Source organism: Poecilia reticulata, chromosome 16 (genome assembly GCF_904066995.2).
Source record: "Poecilia reticulata chromosome 16, P_reticulata-male-v2, whole genome shotgun sequence".
NCBI classification, from domain to species: Eukaryota; Metazoa; Chordata; class Actinopteri; order Cyprinodontiformes; family Poeciliidae; genus Poecilia; species Poecilia reticulata.
The window spans coordinates 17,227,082-17,254,302 of NC_088845.1; the positions used below are offsets into that span (position 1 = coordinate 17,227,082).

General features: G+C 40.0%; 3 protein-coding genes across 5 annotated transcripts; 2 read left to right on the top strand and 1 right to left on the bottom strand.

Annotated features, from left to right (window-relative positions):
• Positions 1–374: 374 nt before the first annotated feature.
• rnf41l (ring finger protein 41, like) lies at positions 375–4,696 on the bottom strand. 3 transcript variants are annotated; one of them, XM_081597294.1, is made up of 7 exons: positions 4,316–4,696; positions 3,989–4,227; positions 3,665–3,877; positions 3,421–3,560; positions 2,023–2,185; positions 1,777–1,897; positions 375–1,545 (listed from the first exon to the last, which is right to left on the bottom strand). In XM_081597294.1, the coding sequence occupies exons 3-7, from the start codon at positions 3,868–3,870 to the stop codon at positions 1,138–1,140; spliced, it is 1,038 nt and encodes a 345-aa protein (XP_081453420.1). In that variant the 5' UTR covers positions 3,871–3,877; positions 3,989–4,227; positions 4,316–4,696; the 3' UTR covers positions 375–1,137. The 3 variants fall into 3 exon arrangements, with proteins under 3 accessions (XP_081453420.1, XP_081453421.1, XP_008430871.2); XM_081597295.1 differs by having other exon boundaries at positions 3,665–3,902; positions 3,989–4,209; positions 4,316–4,695; XM_008432649.3 differs by having other exon boundaries at positions 3,665–3,902; positions 4,316–4,695.
• Positions 4,697–5,340: 644 nt separating this feature from the next.
• On the top strand, positions 5,341–22,209 carry rad54b (RAD54 homolog B). Its single transcript, XM_008432648.3, has 16 exons — positions 5,341–5,487; positions 6,067–6,214; positions 6,318–6,498; positions 13,481–13,717; positions 14,328–14,627; positions 15,420–15,582; positions 16,244–16,469; positions 16,992–17,078; positions 17,335–17,455; positions 17,553–17,692; positions 17,797–18,087; positions 18,161–18,324; positions 19,085–19,346; positions 19,679–19,745; positions 19,843–20,040; positions 21,075–22,209. Exons 2-16 carry the CDS (start codon positions 6,068–6,070, stop codon positions 21,302–21,304), a joined length of 2,814 nt encoding a protein of 937 aa, XP_008430870.1. The 5' UTR covers positions 5,341–5,487; position 6,067; the 3' UTR covers positions 21,305–22,209.
• LOC103478664 (fibrinogen silencer-binding protein) lies at positions 6,522–13,280 on the top strand. The gene is made up of 2 exons (XM_008432646.3): positions 6,522–9,905; positions 11,088–13,280. The coding sequence occupies exons 1-2, from the start codon at positions 9,499–9,501 to the stop codon at positions 11,641–11,643; spliced, it is 963 nt and encodes a 320-aa protein (XP_008430868.1). The 5' UTR covers positions 6,522–9,498; the 3' UTR covers positions 11,644–13,280.
• Positions 22,210–27,221: the final 5,012 nt, after the last annotated feature.

The following is a 27,221-nucleotide window of genomic DNA, read 5'->3' on the forward strand; positions in this document are numbered from 1 at the left end:
CACTTATTCGCAATTTCATCCAGTTCAAGCTTGTAACGTGAAAAACAAAGGGATAAAAATGACTTGACACGAAGGAGAATTAGAAATCAAAGCTGAAAAGATATTTAAATCCATCCTTATTGGATTTTAATAAACAAAAATCATGGATGTTAATCTGTTTCGTTTTCTACAAAAAATAGATCAGACAATTGTTGCATTTAAATTATTTAGCCACATTTTTAAAATCTTCATTTGTTAGACAACAGAAATCTGGCAAAAAGTTTTCCATTCAATCTGCTTTGGCACAAAAGCAGAAAAAATGATTGTGCGATTGCAGCTGACAGGAAGGAAGCTTTTGTATGCAAATGGCCAAATTTAACCATTAAACACGAAAGATGAGAATACAAGTTTATTGTGGACTGAAGAGAAATCATGAATTGATGGATATTTGAAGATGAATAAACTGCTTTGGACAATAAAAGTGGGAAGATAATTGTATTCCTGGTACTTAATGAGAGATCTTGAAACATACAAACAGGTTGCATTTCATTCAGCTTTATTTGACTAATTTCCTCTCAAAATGCTTGTAAAAGCATTGGCTACAAACTCAAATGTCTGTCTGGATGCTGGATTAACATGGATTAAGCTTACTCCCTTCCTGAAATGACTCTCGTAGTACAACTAAATAAATGCTAATGAACATTCCTATGCAATTTATAAACCAAATCCAAAACAATGAATCATTCTCAATATTGTTCTATAAGTTCATAATTGTTTTCTTACAACGAATAACCAATGATTTTCTACATCATCCAAATATTATTGTAGTTTTACTCAAACCAAATCATACATCTGCTGTAATGTGATTAATTCATCACATTTGAAACTTTTATTTACCAAATTGTTACATTTCAACATGATTAATGATTAATAAACTGAATAAATTGTTCCAATCTGGATGTTCCGCTTCCAGCCCCTGTAGGAATAGAGGTATGAAGACGAAGCAACAATGTATCAAAAGTAAATCGTTATGTTTTTTAACCAATAATTTACCAAAACTAGCGCACGGTACAAAAGCAGTGTATTTTAATTTCTGCTGGAACTTGCAAATAAAAAACAGATAAATTATAGATTCAGCCATCTTCAGTTCCAGTGGGTTCAGATGACTGTCACCTCGCGGCTCTTCTTCTTGATGCAGTCCAGGGTCAGACTCCGGGTGCCGCCCTTACGGACTCCTTCCCCAAGCTGAGGTGACGCGGGAGGGCCTGCGGCACAGGGAGCCTGAGCTGAGTGCAGAGACAGGCAGGAGGCGTGCAACGAGGCCTCCCTCTGCTGGTGTCGAGGTGGATCTGTGTGAGCTTCCCAGCTGGATGTCTGCTGGTCTCCTGCAGACTGATGATCCCTGGCTGCCTGCTCGGCAGGAGGCTGGCTCCTGGTCGGCTGGATGTCTCTGAGGAGCTCCAGCAGCTCTCTCTTCTCCAGCTCTGCCTCTGCCAGTTCCTGCCTCCTCAGACGCTCTGCTCCCAGCAGGGCACGAATGTCGCACATCACACGGGACAACTGACCCTGCAGGAAAAAAAAAAATCATCCCATCAGACACATCTGTGAATAAATCACTCTGCTTCAAAAAGAACCATCTCAACCTGAAACCTCTAGAGAAATAAGAGAGAAATCTCTATGGACTCTAGTTAATGTTAGGGATGCAAACAATTCGATATCGATAAGATCAATCTACTTTAGATTAACTCATTAATCGATAACTTGTATCCTTAAGTCTTGTGCACTTCAGTATTTCACCTTGAGCTCCTCCACTTCACTCTTCAGCTGCGACTCTTTCTGCACCATGTGTCTCCTCTGGGAGTCCAGCCGAGACTCCATCTCTCGTCTCACCTCCTCCACCTTGCACAGCATCTCTGCCCTGCCAAAACCAAACAAACAAACAAACAAAAAGAAAAAACAACAAAGTGACAAGATCAGAAGGGACGCTGAAGCGTAGTTGCGATGTGACAAAATGTGGAAAAGTTCTGGGGCGAGGACACAAACCTCATCATGTCCACCTCCAAGCGCAGCTCTGCCACACAGTTGTGCTGCGATTGATCGATGGAGTGGAGAGTGTGACCACAGCCGTTGGGACACTCTCTGCTGCGGAAGTTGCATTCGGACAGGTGGGCCTCCAAACCTCGCCTCTCCACCTGCACCGGGCAACCTGAGAGGAGAACGCCACTGAAATCCCCAGTAAATCCCCAGCTGCATGAAGACTTTGTAACATGTCTGAAGTTTTGCTGCATTTTAAGGGTTTAGTTTTGTTTGCAGACAAGAGTTTGTAGAAAGGCCTATAGTAGCAAGAGTAAACAAAAAAGCAGAAAGTGTGAGACTGTCAAATATTGATCCCTTTGTCAGTTTATCTGACTGCTTTATCTGTATTTAATAATTATTTTGTAATATTTACTGGAAAATCAAAAACGTGCTTTCTTTTTTGTGTGATCAGTTTTGATCTTAAGTGCACATATTCATCATGGGCATTTATATCTTTATTTTAGATTTTTAATGACCCATTTGAGCCAAATAAATGATTAACGTGAATTTGTCAAACTATCAACATAACATCAACAAATTTTAAAACTAAAACCTCATGGTGGAGTTGGGAATAAGTGACAAAAATTTTGAATAAAGCAAATATTTTAAAGCTCAAAACAAGACTTGTTCATTTGCAAAATTTAAATGAGAAGAAATAGAGCATCCAAAACACGTTTCATCTTTCAGAGATCCACTTAACACTACTTTGAAGAAAGATTTGACAATTTCTGAAACATGGCGAGCATTGACAAAAAAAAAGAATGCAAGCTAAAGATGGTAGAACTTCTAAAATCTTGTAACAAGATCAGGAGTAACACTTTACTGGATGTAAAAGAAAATAATTAATGCAAAATGTCTCAGTTTCAACCACTTAAATAGTAGAATGCTTGTGATAAGCATCTAGTTATTTTTAAAATCTGCAAACTCCACAGCAATCAAACAACAGAAGAAATAGCTGATGCAATTTTTATAGCACTGCAAAAAAAAAAAAAAAAAATCACACTGCATGTTTACACTTTATCACTGTACCTACCACAACGGTAGCAAATGTACTCTCCACCTGACAATGACATGTTCACAGTGACATCATCATGGGTTAAAAAAGTACATATTTCATATGCATTAAGGCTTATCAAATAAACATAGATCCCAGAAAAACTTTGTGTGTGGTCTCTGGGGGTTCAGCGCCATGACAACAGACGAGCCACCTGTTGTTCAGCTTGTGGTTTCACGTTACCTTTGTTGCCTACACTTCCATGACGATAACCACTTAACTTTACAGTAGGTGATATAAATTGAAACAATGAAAAAAAAAACATCACCTAGCATATGCCTGGCCTCAGTTAGGAAGTGTTTTTCTCTTACCTGTGTTGGAGCAGGCTATGAAGGCAAACTCGCACTCATCCTCATGTGAGTGGAGGCTCTCCAGGGAGCAGACCACCTCGCACCCCTGCCCTGCGTTCACACAGCGGATCTGCAGCCGGTTCAGGTCGTTACGCATGTACCTGCCATTAAACAACAAGCAGAACCTCCCAGATGTGCACGACACCTATAAGCAGTTTAAACTCAGTGAGTGATTTGGAGTGATGGGTGGGCTGCAGGGACCCACCTGTACAGCGGTCTGAGACTGCTCACATCCAGGGGCAGCCTGTCTTCAGGACAGGAGTGGTGATGGAGCAGCCAGCTGCTGATACAGGCGCTGCAGTAAGCATGTTCACATGGCGCCTGGAGGGGGCGCTCTAGCACGTCTCGACACACACAGCAGAGCAGACCGTCGTTGACGTAGCCCACAAACCTCTCCAGATCAAAGCCCATCCTGCAGCTTCAGAGGTCACACAGGTCATGCACTGCAACAAGAACAACAACAACAACAACAAAAAAGCTAGGAAGGAAATCCACTCATGTTTCTCCTCTCACTAAAACATTATCCTACCTGAAAGGTTAATCTTAACTTCATCCAACTCTTCCTTCTTCTTCTTCTTTGGTTGTTTGACTTCACATGCACCTGCACAGGTAACCTTCCCTCTTCTCTTGTTGCTGCATGCTTTCCTCCTTCATCCCCTCTCTTCACTCCATCCAGATCCAGGTGAGGGTCTCCTCTCCTGCAAAGCCCTCCCCTGCCTTTTGAGCGTGCGTCTCTACGGGTAGGTATCCCTGACAACGGCCAGACAGCTGTTAGATGAGATCAGATGAGGCAGAATTACAGCAACAGAAAAACTCAGTCAAGAGGAGAGAAACGGATGCAGGACGTCTCACTTACTGCCTAAGAATTAAAGTCGTGTTGGGACATAGCCATTAGAGATCATTGCCGGTTCTGTCTCTCTTTAATGACCTGCCGCGTCCCGAGGTTTCTCTCTTTCTGTCCGTCTCTGGATGTGGGATTAACATGGATTACACTCTCTCCCTCTCTGATTGGATTAAAGAGCACACAACATCAGATGACACAAAACACACCAGGACAGGGATCAGAGGTCATCCCCCCTCTTATAGGTTAGACTCAGCAGAGAAATAGTACAAGAGCTACAGTGCAAAAATGTGAAATAAGCCGTTTCTTACTTAAATGTATCTGAAATTTTAAAGAACCTATGTGTTGAGAGAACACAAAATGCATCTATCAATGATAGCAAATAGTTAACAGCTACAGAACTGGGTTTAATTGTGGTGGTCCTTAAACAGAACTTTTACAGTATTATTCAAAATGTATAAATGCTCAATGCAGGGTTTCACAAAATTATGAGAAAGTGGGCAAAAAAAAATAAACTAACCAAAAATAAACAGTGGAACTAGTTGTCCATTAAGCCTTTTGAGTAAATGTGTCTAGGGATTTGGATGTGAATTTTATTCTAAATTAAACATTGGTCCCTCAGGCAATTGGAGTTCAGAAAGAACCACCAGCAATACATAAATAAATAAACAAATACAACTTTGTGATAATTCATGTGTACGTCGCAAGTCCACAGACACTCATACGCACATTAAGGCACTTTAGAGCGACCGAAAAACCCCAAACATTAAATGACTGGGCAGATGGAGAAAACTAAAGAATATCCACATATTTATATGTAAACACTTACTTTGTTGCCCACGGAAGTCTAATAAATAGTGGTGTGATGTAAACACGGATATAATCGAAAGCTAATATGTCAATTTTAAACATATTAAGGATTTAAAAATATCCTTTTAAATAGAAAATAATAATAAAACCCCGTCAACGGGGTCCCGACTCCACCTTTGTATGCCTCTGCCATTGTGGTGACGTTAAAACCAAACACACTTTTTTCATTTTGGCCACGCCTTCCGAAAGCGTTAAACCAATCAGATTCTTTCCGCTGTTCAGCGGGAGAAACAACAGAAACGAGTCCAGAGTTGAAACTTGTAGCTGGTTGAGTTTCGGCTTTTTTTATGCTGTAATATAACTTTAATCTCATCAAGGTATGTACAAGGCGTCAACTAAGATTGTTTTATGCTCGAGTTTAAACTCTTTTAACACTTTCAGTAACTGTTATTCTATAGCTTTTTGGCTAGTTTACTAACCTGTCGCACCGATTAAACAGGTTGACGCCTTTACCTTCTCCTGATTTGTTAAGACAAACTGCAGAATATGTAAAAAAAAAAAACCCTGTTAGCTCGGTTACATCATTGGGAAATGCTAAACACCATCAGATGTTTGTTTCAGCTTGTTAGCTTGGTGGAATGAAATGTATAAATAAACAGACTGTTTTGCATTAGTTGAATACTAACAGCATAGTAAAGGTGGTGATAGCTATAAGATTATTCATCCCACAGCCTTCCAAGGCGCAAAATGGCTTCCAGCTTTGTTTACACTCAGCATAAGGTATTTCTCATAGGAGAAATGAAATGATTATTAAATTAAACCGCTTGGAAAATACACTAAGGTGTAGTTAGCTTTAGTTTACAACAAGAGCAAACACAGAAGATTAGATAACTACTTGATCATGTAATGATTTTGTAAGTTTGCCTATATTACAGTCTTTGTGTTTACGCTTGAAGGATGCGACGCTCAGGAGCTCCCAGTCAGCTTTTGGGTAATGCTGTGAAAAAACCTCGCTTTGTGCCACCAGGAGGATCTGCTTCATGCCCTGTAGCAGAATCAAAGCCTCTAGTCCCTAAACTTGGGTTGGGAAATGCTCTGGATAAAGTAAGTTTGTCCTAACATTTTGTTCCTGAGATGCTATGATGGAAAGCACATTTTCAAATATTGGTGCATTACGTATTTTTGCTCTCTAATTCATATCTTGCAGGTCCAGAGAAGTCTTTCAGCAGCAGTTGTGAATAAATCAACCTGCAGTGTTCAGGGCCAAACGGGTCGGACTGCTTCAGGTTTGTCCAAGGTGCTGGCCCGTGTTCTCACTGCAACTGAGAGTAAAGAAAACGAGGACGACACAAAATATGAAGACTGTGCAGAGGACATGAATGTTTCTGGTGAGGAAACCCTTATTGATCTGGTTTTGTTTGTTTTCTTCATTTTTTAAAATTCTTTTGTATGTTGAAAACGGCAGAAACGTATGTAGCTTGGAAATTGCCCTAGAATGACATTTGCAGGGAATTAGCGCTGCAAAAATAAATTGAACTAAAAGAAGATGCTCTTTGAAAGCTTAATTAAATGCAGTGATTAGAAATAGAAAGACTTAAACAAGTAAAAAGTTACAGATTTGTAATTGTTTTTGACGAGTTTGGAAATAAAATGTTTTCTGCCATTAAGAGTTGCACCAGGAGACAAATCTAAACATTTTAAGTAATTGGTTGCTGCCCTCATATCACCAGCATGTTTCACTATGTGCAAAGAAAAAAGGTATGGAAATTTAGAATTTACACATTTGCAACAGAGTGCAGCAAATTAGTTTAGATATCTGTTAGATACCCTCTCGATTTAGGGTGGCGTTTCAGATTTGACCCACCAGGTGGAGGCAATGAGGCAACAGTGGATTTTCTGTAGAGATTATCTGGTTTCCAGCCTGTGGGGTTCCCCAGAATCCACAGGAGCAGCAGGAGGAGGTGACTAGAAAGAGCTGGGGTATGAATACCTGCTAAAATTACAGCTCTGTGATTAATGTGTAAGATAAAAAAACAACAGAGTCTCTTATGGTTTTTACTGGGGTAATAATGGTAAACTAAAAGAGCAGAACAAACAAAAACAGATTTAGGCAGGAACACTTGAAAAAGAAGGTTCTTTTGGAAAATAATCCTTTAAAAAAACAACCTAAATGTCAGTCTTCATTTCTGCTTCAAAACTTTTCTCTCCTTAGTTGGGTCCTTTCTACCCACCCAGTTTTGCATAATGAAGAATGGCAACATGATAAACCCTGAAGTAGAAAGTTCACTGTTACGATGCTCTATGTTGTGTGTCGACATTTGATCACTAATATTACATGTTTTTAAATCCATATTGGTGTAAGGTAAGGTAATTTTATTTATATAGCACATTTTCAGCAACAAGGCAATTCAAAGTGCTTTACATGAATTATTATTATTACATGAAAGGTGCAAATCTGTCATATAAATTTTGTTCCTACTAGCTGGTAAAGCTCCTATGGAGTCTGCATAAGTATTTTTCAGATCTGAACAAGTATGTGAAAAGAAAATGGAGTGTGGGAAAAAATATTGTTTTTCTAGATTTGATTCCCTTTACTATTTTCTAAAATATCAATCCATCCAAAAATTTATCACTCTTGAATTTATGTGTTAGTACTTTTAAAGACATGACTAATGTGATCCCTGGATCATAAAATAATTTTCACAGTTTGTGAAATGAATAATTGTAAACTCTTTGTGAGACTGTTGGTTCTGATCCAACAAACTGATAAAAAACTCAACTAATATTCATATTATAATTCAAGGCTGGAATTTGATGAAAGAACTTGCAGTGTTATTTTGGCAGCAACGTGCTGGACAATAATTTCAGAAATGACTGCATTCTCAATTAAGAGAATAATGTATACAATATGATGTTGATGAATGCAGTGGAGATGCAGACAGTTTATTACACAAGCCTGACCTTTGAACCTTTAAGATTAAATTTTACTGACATCTTGGATCCAGACAGAGATGATCTGATACAGCAGATTGTTCAGCTTTCATCCGAGTGTCTCGTTTTCAAAAAATATTGAATAAAAAATATTATCTATGAATATTTTTGTGCACAAATAGAAAAATGATTGCCACCTTCCTCAAGTAATTTCCTTAGTCATTTTTTGCCAAAAGTATATTGCCAAAATCACTTTTAGCAAATAAATAAATAAAAATAAAAACATTGGGCATTATTTTATTATAAGAAGGTGACGAAGTAAAAGTTTATCCGTGTTATTGGATATAAATTTGGAGCTTTAATTGAATATATGTGTCTGCACATCTACACATTCATATGCCGGTCACATACGCTGTTAAATGTTGGATATTGTTGCGTTTTATTTTATTTTATTTTATTGCTTTTGTAGCATCTGGCTGCACATACACTAACGACTTCAGCGCAAAGCGCTGCATTTTTTTTTTTTTTTGCCTGTTTGCTTCTGTTTCACCGTGGATGCCCTCAGCAGTCACAACAAAAGCGCTTTTTCACCGTGAATGGATGGTCGGGGGGGTGGGGGGGGGACAGCGGTCAGATTAGGACCGTTTCCAGCATCTCCTCTCGTAAAAACACGCCGTGGACACGCGCGCTTCCGCCAGGTCAGCATGGGCTGTTACACGCGCTACGAGCACGTGCTTTGATCCGTGGAACAGGTGTGAGTTTTGGTGTGCTTTCGAGCGAGGCTGCTTTGAGCAGAACAGAAGCGCGGCTTGTTCGAGCATGCGCAGTCGGCCCACTCCCCTCCCCCCGCTCCTGTAGTTAAGCCAGCGCTACTCCAAATCTTCCCTCTCTTTAGAAAAACAGAGCCCTAACCCCGCTGCAGCCTCCAATGTTGCGTTTAAAAACACGTCCCCCATGTCTCCGTGGAAAGCCGCAGCTGCTGTCATTTTTATTTAAAGCAGTCCAGACAGCGTGGCTGTGCTGCTGCTGCTGCGCTTGGTTTGGGGTTTACACAGACCGAGCTGTAAGTAGGTCGGGCTGGGCTTAAGCGGCTTAACTACGTCAGCCTAAGCTGAGAGGAATTCATCCAAAGCCTTCCGCTGGTAGGCGGGGGCCTAAACGAGGCTGGCCTAGTTAAGCCTGATTCTTATTGTGTGCAGCACGGCCAGTTTTTATTGTGCAACGTAGCAGTGAGAGAACCCAGGACCAGAGTGTGAATCCATGCACTTTTTAGTCAAAGCCTAACAGGGGTTGATCTGGAGGAGAAGAGAAGGGAAATGAGGCATAAATGAGTGTTAGGCCAGTGTGTGACCGGGGACCAAGAGAGAGGACGGCAAAGCAGAGTGGGGAGCCACAACTCTGAGATTGGGAGCAGTTTTAGGCCTGGTTTGGTCCGCCTCAGGCTACTATGCCATAAGATGGCCTCCAACTCTGTGTTCATGTCCAGCATGGTGGGTAAAGCGCGCTCTTCCAACTTCACCCTCTCCGAGAAGCTGGACCTGCTGAAACTGGTCCGTCCTCACATCCGCATCCTGGAGGAGCACACCAACAAGCATGCCGTCATCGTGGACAAGAACAAGTGCTGGGACACGGTGGCGGAGCAGTACAATGCTCTGGGAGGGGACAGACCCCACCGCACCGCCCAGGGCCTCAGAACCCTCTACAAGAGGCTGAAGGAGTCGGCCAAGCAGGAAGTGATGCAGCGGAGACACGCCCAGCCCGAGTACAGAGGGAGCATCTCTGAGCCGACCAGGAAGATTATGGAGATGATCCCTCACTTGTTCCAACACGTGCCCATCCACGAGAAGGACCAGGCACTGCGCAGGTACGGTCGAGCTTACACCTGAGCCCTGCAAACACGTCATCCTCCCATCCATCACAACGGCATACCCATTAAAAAAATACTTTAAAACAGTAAAACTAATTGGCTTTTTCGTTCCATCATTTTCTCAGTTAATGGTTTCGTTAGCAAAACATAAAACAGTATTATTTGATCCCATATGACATGGAAAAAAATCCTTGGCTTTACAATTTGGAGGAACGCTCCAGTCATTTAAAAATAAACTTCATTCCCTGTGAGCAGAGTTGGGCAGAGTATCCAAACCTTGTGCAGAAGTAAGTGTAGCACTGTTTCAACATGTTTTTACTCAAGTAAAAGTAAAAAGTAGCAATCCAAGAAATTACTCAGGACTATGGAGTAATTCTGAGTAATTAGGATTACTCCATAATAATCATAGTTAGGTTTAATTACTCCAATATTGGTTCTTATTTTTTATTTCAGCACAACAAAACATCAGATATTCACACCTGGGCCTGGTATGATAATAAATGATGCAAAATGATAAATTGTCCCAGATTTTCAAGTAATATAATTTTAATGGCAAAACAATGCAAGAACACATGCTCAAGGATAAATAAACTTTAATTTCTAATTTAACACTGGAACTGGAAAACTATTTAAACATTCAAAATAAGCTAGCAAAAACAACAGAAATGACAAATTAAATGAATTATAAATTCTCTGTAAACAATTATCCTTAAAAAGAAAAAATCTCCAGATAGCTCAGACTAAAGCACCAAACTGAAGAAATGTCACACAGCCTGTGGTAGAAAGAGAAAAACAACATATCATGCAAATGGAAATTATTGAACTTTTTTTAATTTATCATGATATTACTTAATTTAATGCTCATTACAACAGGTCTACATATACATAACAGAAGCAAAAGATAATGTGACTAATCAGTCAAGATTTCCATTTTTTGTAAAACCTGTCTATATATTCTGGTAAAATGTGTTAAATTCTCTCAAATTAAAAAACACATCATGTCTTTAACCCACAGGGACATTGTTGGACATTTATCAGACTTCCAGTGTAGCAATAAAGAACATCTAGCAATTAAAGATATAAATGCTTTATTATCCTCCTGAGCAGAATTTAATACTAAAGATAAGCAGTTTTTTAACCATTTTTAAAAACTGGTTTGCATCTGTTTGCTGTTTGCAGGTTAATATACAACAAGCACACGTCCCCCATTGAGCATCCTGGCAGCAGCTCCTCTCTGGCTGGACTCCAGGATTATGCAGCACCTATACCAAGCATCGCGCCCGAGGTGGACAAGCTGGACCCCGAAGAGGACGTGAAACCACCGCCAGACCTCCCCGTCATCACCTCGCACGCCGTTCCAGTGCTGGACGGGTTTCAAGAGCCAGACAGGGAGCAGGACTTGGCCAGCTCCCACAATTACCAGGCGTCCTTGTCTCCCGCTTCTTCCTCGGTTAACATCGCCCTCTCTGCCTCGCCGCTGCCCTTGAGCCACGAATTCTACCCAAACGATGTCTACCCTCGCCACGAGGCGGACAGGTTTCGTCCTCTGCACCTTGCCAAGGAGGAGCACGATCTGGTGTTGGCCAATCACAAGAAGGTTTCCCTGTACCTGGAGGAGAAGAGAGAGGGCCTGAAGAGGAAGCAGGAGCTGGAGGAGGAGCTGCTGAGAGCCAAAATCAAAGTGGAGAAACTAAAAGCTGCCCGACTGAGACACGGACTCCCTATTCCTCTGTAGCAACAAGCAGCATGCACATACTCTGGGTTGCAAATGTGCTCACATCCCTGTAGCTTTTTCCCACTTCCATAAACTTCAGTGTATTTCATTGTGACTTTATGTCATAAAAAGTAGTGCAAAAAATTACAACTGTATATTTATATTTATATTGTATATTTATCCGCTTTATGGAAAAAAGTCTATTCAGTTTTTAATTTTTGTTAGTCTGCAACCTTGGCTCTGGAGCCATAAGTTTCTCTTCCACAATAACTTTGACTAAACATTACAAAGAACCAGACAGTTAATATTTTAAAATGCAGATTTACTATCAAACGCAGGTTTTTAGCCTTTTTTCAAAAAATTTCCTGCAATATTTGCACTCAATTTTCACAAAGACAAAAAGTGCTGTGAAGAACTTTGACCTGCTTTGTTCCTGAACTGTGCTATAAAATGACCTTCATTGATAAAAATACCAGTAATATGTTTTTATGTGTTTTCTTAACATTAGTTTAGAATGTGTGATTAAAAAAAATCAATCCTGTTTTATGTTTATGTTATTATTAAATCCTAAAAATGTAAATAATACCCTGGTTCTATAATATGACAAGAAATTTCCTAACGTAGATATTTGTCTAAAAAATTCAAAAAGACTCCAAATGAGTTTTAATTGGATGTCCTGACGCCAAAATGGCTCTTTAGGTTGTAAAGTTAGCAGACATTGATCTGTCCCTTAAAATCACAATAAAATACACTGAAGCTCGAGGATGTAACGTCACTAAATATGGAAAAGTTTCCCGGTTCTGACTATTTTTGCAAGACTCTGTGCGTGTGTGTGTGTTTGTGTGGGATGGTGGATGTGACACAAGTGCTTCTGTTGAATCGATTCATGCTTGACGGCATTTTTAGGATCTGAATTACTTTTGGAAACGTAGTGCCTCATCCGTACCTACCGCATGTGATTATCCTCCTGTTTTTAGGGGATACGCTGCAGTCGGTTACCGTTTATGCTGATCGGTGTTGAACGTTGTCTTCATTATTCATAGAAGTGGCGACAAGACACTGTGATTGTGCGAAGTGATAAACAATTTCTTCATCTGCAACTGGGTGGTAGCTGTGGGTTTGTCAGGATAGCGTTAATATTCTTTATTAACCAAGATTATTAGGATTGCTGTTGCAATGTAAGTGTAAGTAGTTGGACAGTTTGGACAAAAATGTCAGTCCGAAATGAAAAAAATTCCCCCCCCCCCTTCTGTGGCATTTGAGGTATTAAGAAGTAATAAACATTGAAGGCGATTTATTTTTTAGGTTCTTGGAATACTGGACAATGTTTTTATATATCAGCTTAAAAGAAATAGGTCACCATAAAAGAACATGTCTAAAAATGTTTGTTTCGAAATCATAATTGTGATACAACAAAACATTTTGAAAAGCCTTATGATCTGATGAAGTGATGTGAGGTAAAAATATGCGACAGTCAGGGAACCTCTGGCTGAGTTGATGGTGCTCTTATTTACGAAGGCAGAAGAGGGATTTTTGTATGCATATATACATGTATATATGTTCCTATTCAATGTGAATTTGTTGCTGGTTGTTCTGTAATGTTTGTTTACCAGTTTGTCCTCATGTTCATTGGTTTCTATTAAAGGGCATTGATTACATCGCTGGTCTCTCCTTTTAATCTTAAACAGTTTCTACACTTTTTTTTTATTCCTCAAACGTCCAAAACATGTTTTTAATGAATTGCTGCTGAGAGCAGGGGATCGCTTTGCTCCAAGTCGAGGCTTGATGCGCCCTCTATTGGTGGCTTGTTTGTTTGCATCTTCAAGGATTTTCCAGCCTCTTGCTTTTCTTTCTTTAGCAGGAGGAGTAGATGGAGGCCCCCAGTGGACCCACGCGTCTCCTCAAACCCCTCAGCCTCCTGCAGATTCACCTCAGGTCTCAGGAGCTGCTGGCTCAGACGGAGTCCGATACTTCAGTGTGGTTTGGTGTAAAGCCAGCAAGAAGAAACACAAGCGCTGGGAGGGGGACGCCGTGCTGGTTGCCAGAGGGCGGACAGTCGTACTCAAAGACATGGAGGGGAAGGATATTGGAAAAGGTGAGCCTTAAGAAGATTTACTGTATTCAGTAGAGAGATAAAAGAGTTAAAGTGAGTGATGTAGTTTTATATATTGTGCAAAAAAAAACAACTATTGTGGTTCATTTGAATTTAACAGCAGAAGACTACTTGTTTAAAAGTACCTTGCACCACTTTCAGTATTTTATGGGAAGTAAGTTTCCTTGTAAAAATATACACGCGCATAGGACTGTAACAATCGTTTTGTTGGAGGATAAATTGTCCCAGAAATTATTACAATAAGCAATAATCTTATTACCTGCATCGTTATATTTTCAACTAATATAGTGATGATGGCATTTTAATGGATGTTTGCCCTCTCAAAGACTAATAAATTTTAATTTTGTACACAACACTCCACACTAAAAGTGGGAGAAATTTTAAGCATCTAAAAACAGCCAAAAGCAATGAATGAAAAGCCATTAAAATCCACACACAGTCAAAACCATGAATAAAATGGATTATTAAGTCAATGTAAAGTTTTACTTCTGCTTCATAACTATAAAATAGAAGTGTTGATTTCAGGTGTTGTAACACGATCACATAGTTTTGCAGGAAACTGTTTGATCTTCACAGGATGTTTGTCTCACAGGTAGTGGCTACAAGGTGTCAGAGCTGGCCTCGCTGTCTGAGGGAGAGACGCTGATGATTGGAGGGAAGGAGATAGAGGTGATGGGCATCGTCTCTGCTGAGGACTTTGCCAAAGGTCGTTGTTTCCAGGAGGTTCAAACTGATCAAGAGGAGCTGCACGCTAAGGCGGCTCCGCCTCCTCCTCGCCGCCTCAACCCCAAACCTTTCTGCCCCCCAACAATGTTGGGCAGAGCAGGACATCCAGAAAATAAACCACAAGCGGAGCAAACCAGCAAACCTCGTCATGACCCACTAGCTCCAGGCATGTAGGATAAATTTAACTTTCATAATGCCACGTAAAGATGGTTTTGTTGGTCCACAGACCGTAAGGGAATTTTGTGAGACACCATGTCTTGTCACAGATAGGAAGTATGTTCATAATGTTCATAATTTATATTGCTAATTTATATTAAAGCATTTATGTGTAGAACATTGATGCTGTATTTGCATTTTCAGGCTTTACAGTCCGCTAACATGCTCAATGCTTGACCCACAGTCTGTGAATTAAAATGCTGATATAATTATCGACTGAATTAATCAGATAATTGATCTGCTGCTACATCAGCAGCAATTACTCATCAGTGCTGACTGAGCGTCAGATTCAGTCTGGCATGGGATTTAGCATCATTAATGTCCGGTCATTTCTACATTTGTGTAACACTTTTTTTTTTTTTTTTTGCAGTTGCATATTTATGTGATTCATTAGCATTTCAAAGTGAAGATGCTAATACTATGAAAGTTTTTGACTCGTTCAAAATGGTGGAGATCAAATTCGATGTCAAACCTCCTGTTATGTTGCGGGTCAAATTGACCCATTTTAAAGTTTAAAAATGTTTTAAAAATAGTTGGTAGTACTTTTTCTGCATGAAACCTTTTCTATTTGTCTCAATATGTACACTCCTCATACAAATTGAAAATGGGTCATTTTACACATTTGGACTATTATTTGCTTAAGTTTTTCTTCATGTGCTTCTGAAATGTCAGACAGATGTGTAATGTTACAATGGGGGTCTTTAGTCTGTGGGGTTCTCATTTTAAAAACTTGTTTCCATAGGTGCCTTAGTGATGCCTCGCCCCTCTTCCAACCACCAGTGGCTTCATAACAAGTCAGGCTTTCCTGTGGTCGACGTCGTCGTTGACCCACACCTGACCACGCACCTGCGACCCCACCAGAGGGAGGGCATTCTCTTCCTCTACGAGTGTGTTATGGGCATGAGGTAAGAGTAATGTTCCTCGTGTCAATACCTAAGAAATCTCTTCCTGAAATCTGGAAAAGGGGCCTATTTTACAAAATGTACATTTTGCAAATTTTTTATGTTTCCATTTTGGGTTTTGACTGCTTCTAGTTGTTTAAAAACCCACCCAGCTGCTTTTTGGCAATAAGTTCATGATGTTTTGTAGTCTGGGAAACGAGCCGCTTCAAAAAGCTTCAGATTGCTAAGTCACTGTGCTGTTACCTAGCAACCTCCTGTGGAGCTCTGCCCCTCACCTAGCAACTCCAGCACGGTCAGCTGGTTCTACTGCTGTACAATGGCTACTGGAAAAGTCAAGTGTTTTGTTGTTGACTTACCATCCAAAATCCACTGGCTGAATTCTTGTTGGTTGTGCAGCAGACTCTACTTCTGCTTTTCAAAGATGTGTAATTGTGCATCTGTTTGCAGCCATTTTGGTGTGAAAGTGTAAACGTTGAGTTGGGGGGTGTGGCCAGCAGCAGTTTATGTGGACTTAGACAAGAGGCCCCGAAACAGCTTGTTGTTAAAGGAGCTCAAAAGACGCAGAACTGACTGGACTAAAATCTTCTTATACAAGTAGCTCATTAACCTGTTGTGACCTGTTCAAGGAAACATAGGTCACCTTTAAAACAATCATGTGCTTCAGAGCTGCAGGTCGTCACGGTGCCATCCTGGCGGATGAGATGGGCCTTGGGAAGACGCTGCAGAGCGTGGCGCTCTGCTGGACGTTGCTTAAGCAGGGACCTTACGGTGGGAAACCAGTCACAAAGCGTGTCCTTGTGGTCACTCCTGGCAGCCTCACGCAGAACTGGAGAGCAGAGTTCACCAAGTGGCTCGGCCGGGAACGGATCAGTGTCTTCACTGTGGATCAGGTGCATTTACTTTAGTTCATAATTCACACAGCACGACAGCAAAGTGACTGCGATTGTACTTTACTTTGATTAGTTTTCATATGACCATATTGTCATACATGTGAGCTCACTCTCATACATTTGAAGTGCACACTGTGCCATATAAATGTCTTAAATGGTTTTATAAACTGCTTGGCTCTACTAGAAAAACCCAATTGTTTATAAAAAAAATGTTTCTCAAGACAGTAATGCTGGATTACAAAGTAAACTGACTTTATTCTTCCTTTTATTCAACCCAGAAGTGCTGCTTCAATCAGTTCCAATCAAATCAAATCAAATCAATCATTTATTTGCATAGCACTTTACACAACCACAGTTTAGAAAACCAAGGTGCTTTACCAGATCAGAAGGAACATAAAAGGCACAGCAACAAGTAAATACAAGAAAGGCAACACAGAACAAACTAAATAAAACCCCAAGCCTTTCTGCTCTTGGTTTCATGGACTAAACCACTAACATTTAGCGGTGATGTTTTCTGTTCAGGACCACAGGATGGAGGAGTTTTTATCCTCCCCTCTTCACAGTGTTCTGGTGATCAGCTATGAGATGCTGCTGCGCTGCCTGGAGCCGGTACAGTTCATTCATCTCATGTCACACTGCTAAACATGCGTCCTATAAACACATAACCTCAACAAATTTGTTGGTTCTGTTGTGTCATAAACAACAGAAATGCAACTCTGAAATAAGTCGGAATGGTTTTCTTTAATTGTTACCTTTCTGGTGCCTTTTAAGCACAAGAAGGATCAGATCATGTTTTTCTAATTTAATTTGCATATTTTTTTGCATACTGACAGCTGTCTGAGGTTCACCTTTTATATTTTTTCAGATCCAGAAAGTGGAGTTTGGTCTTATAATTTGCGATGAGGGTCACAGACTGAAGAACAGCAGCATCAAAACGTCCTCCGCCCTCAGCAGCCTCAGCTGTAATCGCAGAGTCATTCTCACAGGTGCACACCTGCTTGAGTCGCCTTAATAAAGACTTTTTGAAGAGACAAACTTCTGGGTTAGTGATCTGAATTATGTTTTTTTTTTGTCATTTTTAAGGGACCCCAGTCCAAAACGACCTGCAGGAGTTCTACGCCATCATAGAGTTTGTGAACCCGGGAATTCTTGGTTCGACCACTGCGTATAGAAAAGTTTATGAAGAACCAATTCTACACTCCAGACAGCCGTCCTGCTCTGAGGTAATGCAGAAAGTCCTTTCTGACTTTAACAGTCACCACATCAGGTCTGCAGGTTTCTGAAATCTTTAAAAGCTTCAAGCTACATCTTCTGTCTGCCTCTGCAGGACGAGAGAGTTTTGGGGGAAGAGCGCGCTGCTGAACTCTCTCGTCTCACCGGCATGTTCATCCTGCGGCGGACGCAGGAGATCATCAACCGCTACTTGCCGCCTCGTCTGGACTGGACCTTGTTCTGCACGCCTTCGCCGCTGCAGCAGAAGCTGTACAAACACCTGCTCTGCCACCGCGTCTTCAGAGCCTGCATGCAGGGCTGCACACAGGGCAGCGCACACCTGGCCTGCATCACTGCGCTGAAGAAGCTCTGCAACCATCCTGGCTTGCTCCACGACACCGTCAAGGTTACGTTTCAACTCTCAGCTCTGTGTGTTTCGTATCAGGAAATTTGGCTGAATCGTGTTGCTGTTCTTGCAGGAGAGAACAGAGCGCGGATCTATGGAGAGCTCTTTGTACGAGGGACTTGCAGATCTCTTCCCAGAATCCTATTGTTCAGCAGGATTCGACACCGCTGACTCCGGGAAACTCTTAGTTCTGTCCGACCTGCTGACTGCCATCAGACAGCTCAGCCCTTCAGACCGGTGTGTGTAGGTTTCTCTTATGGCTGGGCGATAAATTAATTTCTGCGGTTCAGAGAAATGTAAACGTGGCCGAGGCAGCCGTCTGGTTTGACAAGCGTTTTTTAACAGCTTCTTTTTATTTTTACTTTGAATTAAAGTCAAGTTTCTGTTTTTATAAATTATGGGTGTGGGGTCATAGTGTTACAAGAATAAAGTCGTACAACAATAGAATAAAAATAATTTGAGAAAAAAAAAGTCATAAAATTAAGTAGTAATGTTATGAGAACCACTTCATCAAACCAAAAATGAAAATGAGAAATGTTGAGCATCTTGTGCAGCTATGCTTTTACATAAGTTTAACAGATCAGGAAACACTCTTTGTTTTAATGCATAATCATGAAATGATGCAAATGACAGAAGCATTTTTCTCATTAAAATACATTTTTTTCCACATATATATAATAATTTTAACATGTTCTGTTAAAATTAAAAAGTTATCTTTTTCTGATAATTTTATGACTAATGTAAAATATCTCATCGCCTGGCCCTAATACTCTGTTGTGCAGCAGTACAGAAGGAATAGTTGAAACAAAACCACTTTTTGAAAATTTTTTCTATCATTTGTATTTTTTTAAGGGAAAAAAGTGAGAAAAATCTAATCGGTTAGAAACCCCCCGCCCCCCAAAAAAATCCTGTTTTATTTTTTGGTCGTATCGTCCAGCCGTAGTTTATCTGTTACCTGAACATCTGCACTGTTTACTAGCGCAGCTTGTTCCTGCAGGGTGGTCCTGGTGTCAAACTACACTCAGACTTTGGACTTGCTTCAGGACCTGTGCGTTCGTTCCGGCTATACGTTCTGCCGGCTCGACGGTCAGACGCCCACGAGCCAGAGGCAGCGGCTGGTCGACGCCTTCAACAGCCCCTACTCTCAGAGCTTCCTGTTCCTGCTGAGCTCCAAAGCAGGCGGCGTGGGGCTGAATCTGATCGGAGCGTCGCACCTGGTGCTGTACGACATCGACTGGAACCCCGCCAACGACATTCAGGTGAGATTCAGTCATAGATGCGCAAAAAAAAAATCCAACAGTTTAACTCTGATTTCAATGTTTTGTATGGTTTAAATACACTTTGCTTTGAACACCTTCAAAGTCAGAGCACAGGTAAACTTTTACCTTAATTTAAATTCTCTCTTATGCACGAGTTTGTAGTTAGTGCATCACTTGTTAGTCTGCGTGGTTTTGTGATCTTAGTTTCAGGATTTCTTAATAACGAGGAGATGAGCTCAACCAATAATTCACAGTTAACAGTGAAGCATATTTATATCCACCAGGTGGCGCTCTGCTCTCAGTTCCATCCTCTGTAACTTTTCTCTCTGTAGGCCATGGCTCGGGTATGGAGAGATGGACAGAAAAAGACGGTGCACATTTACCGTCTCCTCACTGCAGGCAAGGAAAATAAAAATGGTTCTTATCAGGCAGAATATTTGTCAGAATCCTCACCGGTGTGAAGTTTCACATGCAAGTCCATCTTATTTCCTCCCAGGCACCATTGAGGAGCGTATATTTCAGAGACAGGTGTCCAAACAGGGGCTGTCCGGGACGGTGGTTGACTTGGGAAAAGCAGCCGAACACACAAGCTTCTCCGCCAGCGAGCTGCGAGATCTTTTCAGCCTGACGGACACGCCGTGTTTGACCCATGACCTGCTGAGCTGCAGCTGCAGCATGGACGGCTCGGCCAACGGTACGCCCAACTTATGGCCATTTATGACAGCAGTTACAGTCCTAAACTTTTAATGTTACAGCTATGAAATTCCAAGCATTTCATTCAGATTTGATGCAGAGTAGCTCGTAATTAAGAGGTGAAAGGAAGAAATCTGACTTTTAATCTAGAAACCGATTTTGCTATTCAAACAATCTGGAGATTCTGTTTAGCATATGTGACTGATGGGAGAAAGAGAAGCAAATCAAATATTTATTTATTATAAGATCAATTCTATCAGTTTATATTTAAACAAAAATAGGTTTTTCATAAATTACCAGTATTAGGTTTGCTTAGCTGCCTGTCTTTTTCTTAAATAAAAAAATATAATGTTGCTAGAGAGGCCTCAGAAAGCTGGAGGGAAAATGAGAAAAAAAGTTGAATTTATTACGTTTTTAATTATAATTTTAAAAAAAAATTAAACACAAAATCTAATCTGTTTTCTAATCATTGTTATAAAATAGAAGTTAAATTAATTTATTGAGATGCTATGTGCCGTGCTCATCTTTCTAAGTGGCTGCCAGTCAAATTCAAGTTGCTTTGTTCCTAGAGTTAGAGTAGCGAATGGAAAACGGAGAAGTTTCTGAAAAGAAAACGGACAAAAGAACCGTCCAGCCACCCTGCTCATCAACTAAAATCACAGCATGTGAGGCAGAGTAAGAATTAATGAATAGTGACTAAAAGTTAGGAAAAAAACATCCTAATATTTATGTTTCTGTAAATATTTTGTAGCATTGTCTGCAGCTTTGCAGAGGGAGTCTGCAAACCTGCAACATATTTGAACGTCAGAATGACCCAGTCAAAGTTTAGACTTAGACCGAAATGCATGCCACACTTTTAAGATCTTTATCTGCAAAAAGTCTTGACTCCCCATCTTTTACTACATTGTGTTGGTTTATACCAAAGAGTCCAAATGAAACCCCTTTAACTTTGTGATTATAACAAAAATGTGGAATCGTTTGAGGCGTAAAGTAAGCGCACAGCTTTCTCAACGCGTTCTCTCACTTATCTCCCAGACGTGGAGGTGGAGGAGGCGGAGCTTGTTCCCGACAGGCCATGCCAGCTCGGTCGTCAGGGCGACCGCAGGGGGGCGGCACAGAAGCATCTCAGCATGTCGGAGCTCATGCAGTGGAGACACTTCTCCGGTGACACACACACCTTCTCAGACCCTTACCTCGATCACGCACGAAGCCACATCACCTTCGCCTTCCAGACCACCATCTCCCACACACCCAGCGAACAGTGACCTGCCCACACACACATTTACACACACACTGTATCTGTATTGCGGCTTCCAGCAATGTTTTATATTTACTCTATAAACTTCTAATGACCTAACTTCTTAAATGACCTTAACTGGCTGTAATAATTTATAAAATAAATGAAATTCCATAAAAATAGTTCATGAGAGAACATTTCTTTCTTATGACAAAGAATTATAAAAGGGTGTGTCTGCAGCAGGGTTTGTATGCAAGGCGAGTTTTATACCACGTCTTAAGATAAGCAACATTTTCTTCTCTCCATCTAGAGGAATATTTACAGCGTCTCTGCTAAGGTTTATGGTTTACATGTCTGCAGGTGGTATAGAGAGCTAGTTTATAGTTCTGAAGTGTGTCATCTGGAAACTAAGGGCAGTGAACTCCACTTGAATTGTTTTTCTCCTCGTTATGCAACGATCACACGCATTAGCGTGGAGTGAATCTGCTGTGCTTTAAATGTGTGCCATCATGTATTCTGTTCAGTCTGTTATTTTGGATAACACTGCTCTGTTCATGCCCTTCAACACAAAGCCGCTGCGTGGGAGTTACAGCACGCAGTGTGTCGGTGCGTGTGCGTGCGCACGCACCCCGGAGACGCATACCATTATGTAGATCGGGGTATGGCAAATTGAGCTACCTGCCGGACAATAAAAGTCTCCACGCAAAGGTGTTAGTTATCATTTACATGACGGTCGACTCTGTGTGTGTTTAAGTTAGACAACAGGTTTTATAATAAATGGGTCTCTGGGATGTTACACTTTTCCTTTATGGATATGACACTTTATGTGCGACCTGTCAGAGACTTGTTGATGTTTTCTCTGCTTCTTTGTGACAACCTGGTGAGAAATTGACTCTGTCACTTTGACGTTACACATGACTTAATTTTATTGTTTCCTGTGCAAAAGCAGTAAAGATGAGGGTTATTATCAGAGATCTAGGAGTGGCTTGAAGGTTTTGTCATGATATTTCGTGGTATTCTGATGAAGATAAAAGATAACTATTTTATTTTAGGTAACTGGATCACTGCGACTAGATGAAACAGCAATCATAGCCCAACAAACACAAATACTGCTCTTAAAACATACCGGTTTGCAGTGGGTTTCTTTAGGACACCAGTCACTTACAGAAATGTGATTTGTATCACTAAACTGCATATTCAAATCTCTTGAACAAACGACGGAGAAAATAGCAAAACCAACAATCGCGAGGAGATGGACTGTTTATGGGGTTTTAAACGTCTTTAATTGGAATTTAACAATAAATCTAAATTCTTATGGCAAACAGTTTATTACGATAAATAATATGATAGATGCTAAACCTTAAGGACTTAAAAAATTATTCCCATTCATGCATCACTGTATCTGTCTTTAAACTTTATCTAATTTTGGTTAATACATGTTGATTGTGTTTATTAGCCATAAATTGATGGGAGTTCTTAGTTTTCATTTTGTCAATATGAACAAATAAATAGGTGGGTTTTTTTTAGTATTTGACATACTGAACATACACTGAACTAAATCAACGTAGGAAAAACTGGCAGATTTCCTGTCTCATCTCAAATTGTCCCAAATATCATTCAGGATCATTTAGGAGCTGACATTTACTGATGTTTTGATACTCTTGTCACTTTTAAAGTGAAATAACAACCCTCATTACGCAGTCTAGCTTCAATGCTGGCTCTGGCTACATTGTAGCTTCCCACCAACAATGTGTGAATGACTAAATGTAGCTTAAAGCACTTTGGGGTCGTCTGGACCTGCTAAAGCATTATGCAAGAAACTATTTAGCATTATTTACCAACTGATGACAAATAATTTGTTTCTAAATGTAACGCTTTTTTGTTCGTCTCAAGTCTTAATAGGTTGACTTCGCAACAGCCACACTCACTGTATTTATCCTAACAAGAGAAATAATCAGTTTCTGCTCCTATACATTAAATAAAATACAATAAATAAACCTAAACAAACTACAGAGCAAATGCCTCCCAATGACCAGTTGACAGTTGTTCAAATTAAACACAGCTGAAATAAACACCTTTAACTATAACGGTAAAAAACACATACAGAAACATGGAAAATGACATGTAAACTAAACTAAATGTATTAGAAATAAATAAACAGGCACGTTATGATAATGCTTAAAAAAAATGTATATTTTATTTTTAGAGTGGGAGCTTTTGTAGTAAGCAAAACCGAGAGAAATGGTGTAAAAAGTGTAAAAAAAAAAAAAAAACTGTTGAAAAGATTTTAAAATGTCAGCCTAGACTCAAACTGCATTCACAATTAGTTTTAGCGTCTCAGGCCTTTGTGGTTTCAGTTCATCATTAAAATCGTTTAAATGGATTATATTTCAGCTGTGATGGTTAACCTGCGGCGCTCAAATGAGTGAGGTTTAAATCTGAAACGTCTCGTCATTAAAGCGGTTGGAAGTGTAAATGTGAAGCACGTTCTGCTGCCACATGAAATCTCTAAAGGATTCACATTTTTCTCCAAGTTTCCATATAAATCAGAACAAAAGTTTCTTATCGATCAGATTCAAGGCTTTCGGATCAAAACATCTACTTGAGACAGAAATGTTTGGTGGCCTAGCAACCATCGCCAAGCAACTTCCTCTAAGCTGCTGGCCTTGCTCGGCTTTACTAGAACAAGACGCCGCTTGCTGCCGGAGGACGGCTGATTTCGGCGGCATTGTTATCGGACACGTGCCCGATAGATGATCGGTCCTCGCTGAAGCAGGATATTGATTTGCATCTGCGTCTGACGGGTACAGAGGTCATATTCTGCTGGGTGCATGTATCCGTGTAAAGCCCCGCGTTGTTGTGCTGCCAATCCCCCCCGTAATCCAGACCGCAGCTTGACGGATCAGAGAGCGGCAGCATGGAGTGAATGAATGAATGTCGTACATCTGGGAGGCTCACAGCCGCTGATGGAGACAGACTGGAAGTTTACTCCATGTGTGATCTGTGAAGAGGGGTGAAGTGTAACTGATGCCAGGTTATTCTAAAAAGATACAGACAAGTAAAATCTTAAAATGTAATAAAGTGTTCATCCAGGTTTTTACTTTAAATTTAATTGGATTAATTATCGGTTTTACTAAAATGCAGACTTGGGCACGGTCTTTTAACATGTCAAAATAAAGCGAATATATCCTGCACTTGTTGCTAAAAAGACACAAAAAAAAAGATGAAAAATTTAGGAAATGGTTTGCTTTTTTTTTTTTTTATCTGGCAAACCTGCAACTAAGCCTGTCGCAATAAACAAGAAATCGCATGATAAATTAAAATCGGATCAATAGTTTCCACTCTGATGATTAATGTTTCTTGAAGGGCAATTTTGTTGTGTGTGATTTTAATTTTAATTTTATATGTTATGTTTTCTTTGGTCGTTGTGTTTTATTTTGGATGTTCTTTTATGAAAATGAAAGTTTATTGGTCTATGAGAGGTCTTTTAATTTGCGCTATAATTCCATTGTCAATATGAAAATGGTCTCAAAGAAACAATCTTATCATTTATCACAGCATTTACTAGGACAATTTATCGTCCAGCACATATTTATCGTGACAGATCCATTTTTGCTTTAAATCTAGAAATCTGACTGCTGTGCTTATTTCATTAAAATATTTTGTATTAAGTTTGTTTTTTTAGAGGGTAAAAATAAGAAAAAATTGTTTTTGCTATTATAATTAGAAAAAATATTTGGACACCAGTGTTGTACTTGGTATTGATTATTAATCTAGGAACAGGCAGCGTGAATATAAACTGGCTTTTAAACGAGACGCACTGCAGCTGATGGGGAATAATTTGTTGATTGTTGACCGAGAACCCAGTTTTTCCTGGACAGTCCACTGGGATTAATATCTAATATTTCACCCTGGTAATAAAAGCAGACTGTCCTCTGTGATTGAAATTGGAATCCAATAGATATTGATTACCCTTCTCTCACCCTTTAGTAATTATTTGCTCTTCTCCTCCGATCTGAACCTACATAGAGCTTTGAAGAGAGAAGTAATAAAATCTGAAGTTAAAGTAACATTTTGAACTTAAATGTTCTTAAATTAGATGATCCTGTTTCTTCTTGTTCCTAACAAGAGGAGGGGAAATATTGTGATGTGCTGCTACTGACATGTGAAATGAATTAACAGGAATAATAAACATTCATTAGAGGTTTGATTTGAAAAGATAATTTTCAGCAAAATAAGGAAGTATTGCAGCTAATTTTAGAAAAATATAGGCTTTGATTGCATTATTTTCCATTTTTGGATCAATATAGACAAAAAACGTTTGGGTTGAATAATCACCACAGTTTGCACCTGAACGGAGAGCAATGTAAAAAAAAGTAGAAAAAAATAGCCTTTTAGGGTCAAACTAGAGGCAAAAACATGACCTTACTAATCAGGAAGTGCACCTGAACCAGATGTTTGTAACTTTGGCAGCAAGAGGCGGACTATTGGTTGATCATAAATGAACCAGTTCTGAGAAAATCAGTCGTGTGACAGAAGGAAAAGTCAAATTTCAATGAAGCACTTATTCACCTGTAAGTCTGGATGAAGAAAATGACGTCACAATTAAAAAGACGAGCATTTTTTTAGTTTATTCCATGTAAAACACACAGACACACAAATAGAAATATTCATAAGTGTTGTACAGATCGAAAAGGTATAAAGTGAAGCTTTACACATGCTCACCCTTACATGTTTATTACAAATAAATAATCTATTCGTAGTTTTAGTGTTACATAGATTAACAGATTACACAGAATCAACAATTAAATCCAAACAAGAGAAACAACAAATAATCATCATTATGAAGGTTTCAGTCAGATTTCAAATATTCATATCCCTGTTTAGCCTTCAATCATTTAATTCCCTTCCAGTTTTAAATGTTACTAGATCAGCAAACTGTGGTCGTTTTAGATGTGATTTAAATCTATTTAAATGTATAAAGTTTAGAGAGAGGTGAGGACCAGGCTGTTTGCTCGTGGTGGTGACTGTGGCCTCGTGTGTTTCTGGAAGAGTAGAAAGAAAGAGGTCAACTCTCTCTCAGCATGCGTCCATCAACATCCCCCTGCCGTCGGCAGCTGTCCTGAGCGTCCCTCCCTCTGTCCCTCCCTCCCTCCCGCTGCCCCTGGTTCCCCTCCAGCACTTAACGGGGATTTTAATGTAGTCTGGTCATCTGTCAGGCAGATCAAATCAGAGCTGTAATACACAGCAGCAGGTCACACAGATGAGGCCGCAGCCCCGTCCATAAGTCTCAGCAAAACAACAGCGGGAAAAAAAAAATGATAATAATCCCACAATTTCTGTAACAACCCTCCCCTACAACAGATTTCTGCTGCTTTTCTCGTGCGTTTTTGAAAACGAGGATCACATGTTTATGAGCTGATGTTTAACATCATTCACAAAATACCGACTGGTTGATTCAAACGCAGCTTGTTGTTGTTCCAATAATGTGACAGCCGGTAGATCTGAGTTAAATGTTCACTCTGCTAAGATGGTATCAAACGAAGATAAGCTGCAGCGAATGGTTCCCCACATAATAAATGAGCTGCCGTGTTTGAAGCCTGATTCTTTGATATCAAACTCTGTTATCAGTTTGGAGCCGCACCTCGTGTCTTTCACCGTTGGGCCTTATCGTTCCTCACCGTGGAACCGGTGCTGCTCAGGCCGAAAAATCGTCTTCAACTGGGATCAGATCTGTGATGTTGAGTTTGGATTTATTCTGATTCTATTATAATCATTATTACATTTCAGGAATAGTAATTAAAAAAAACCTTTAAAAAGTGTTAAAATGTTAATTCTCCTGCAGATTTGTGGAAAAAAAAACACCCACTTTTGATTCTGTAAAGAAACTTTCCAAAATTGTGAAACATTTCATCTTTATGCTTGAGTACAGAGAATGCTGAGGA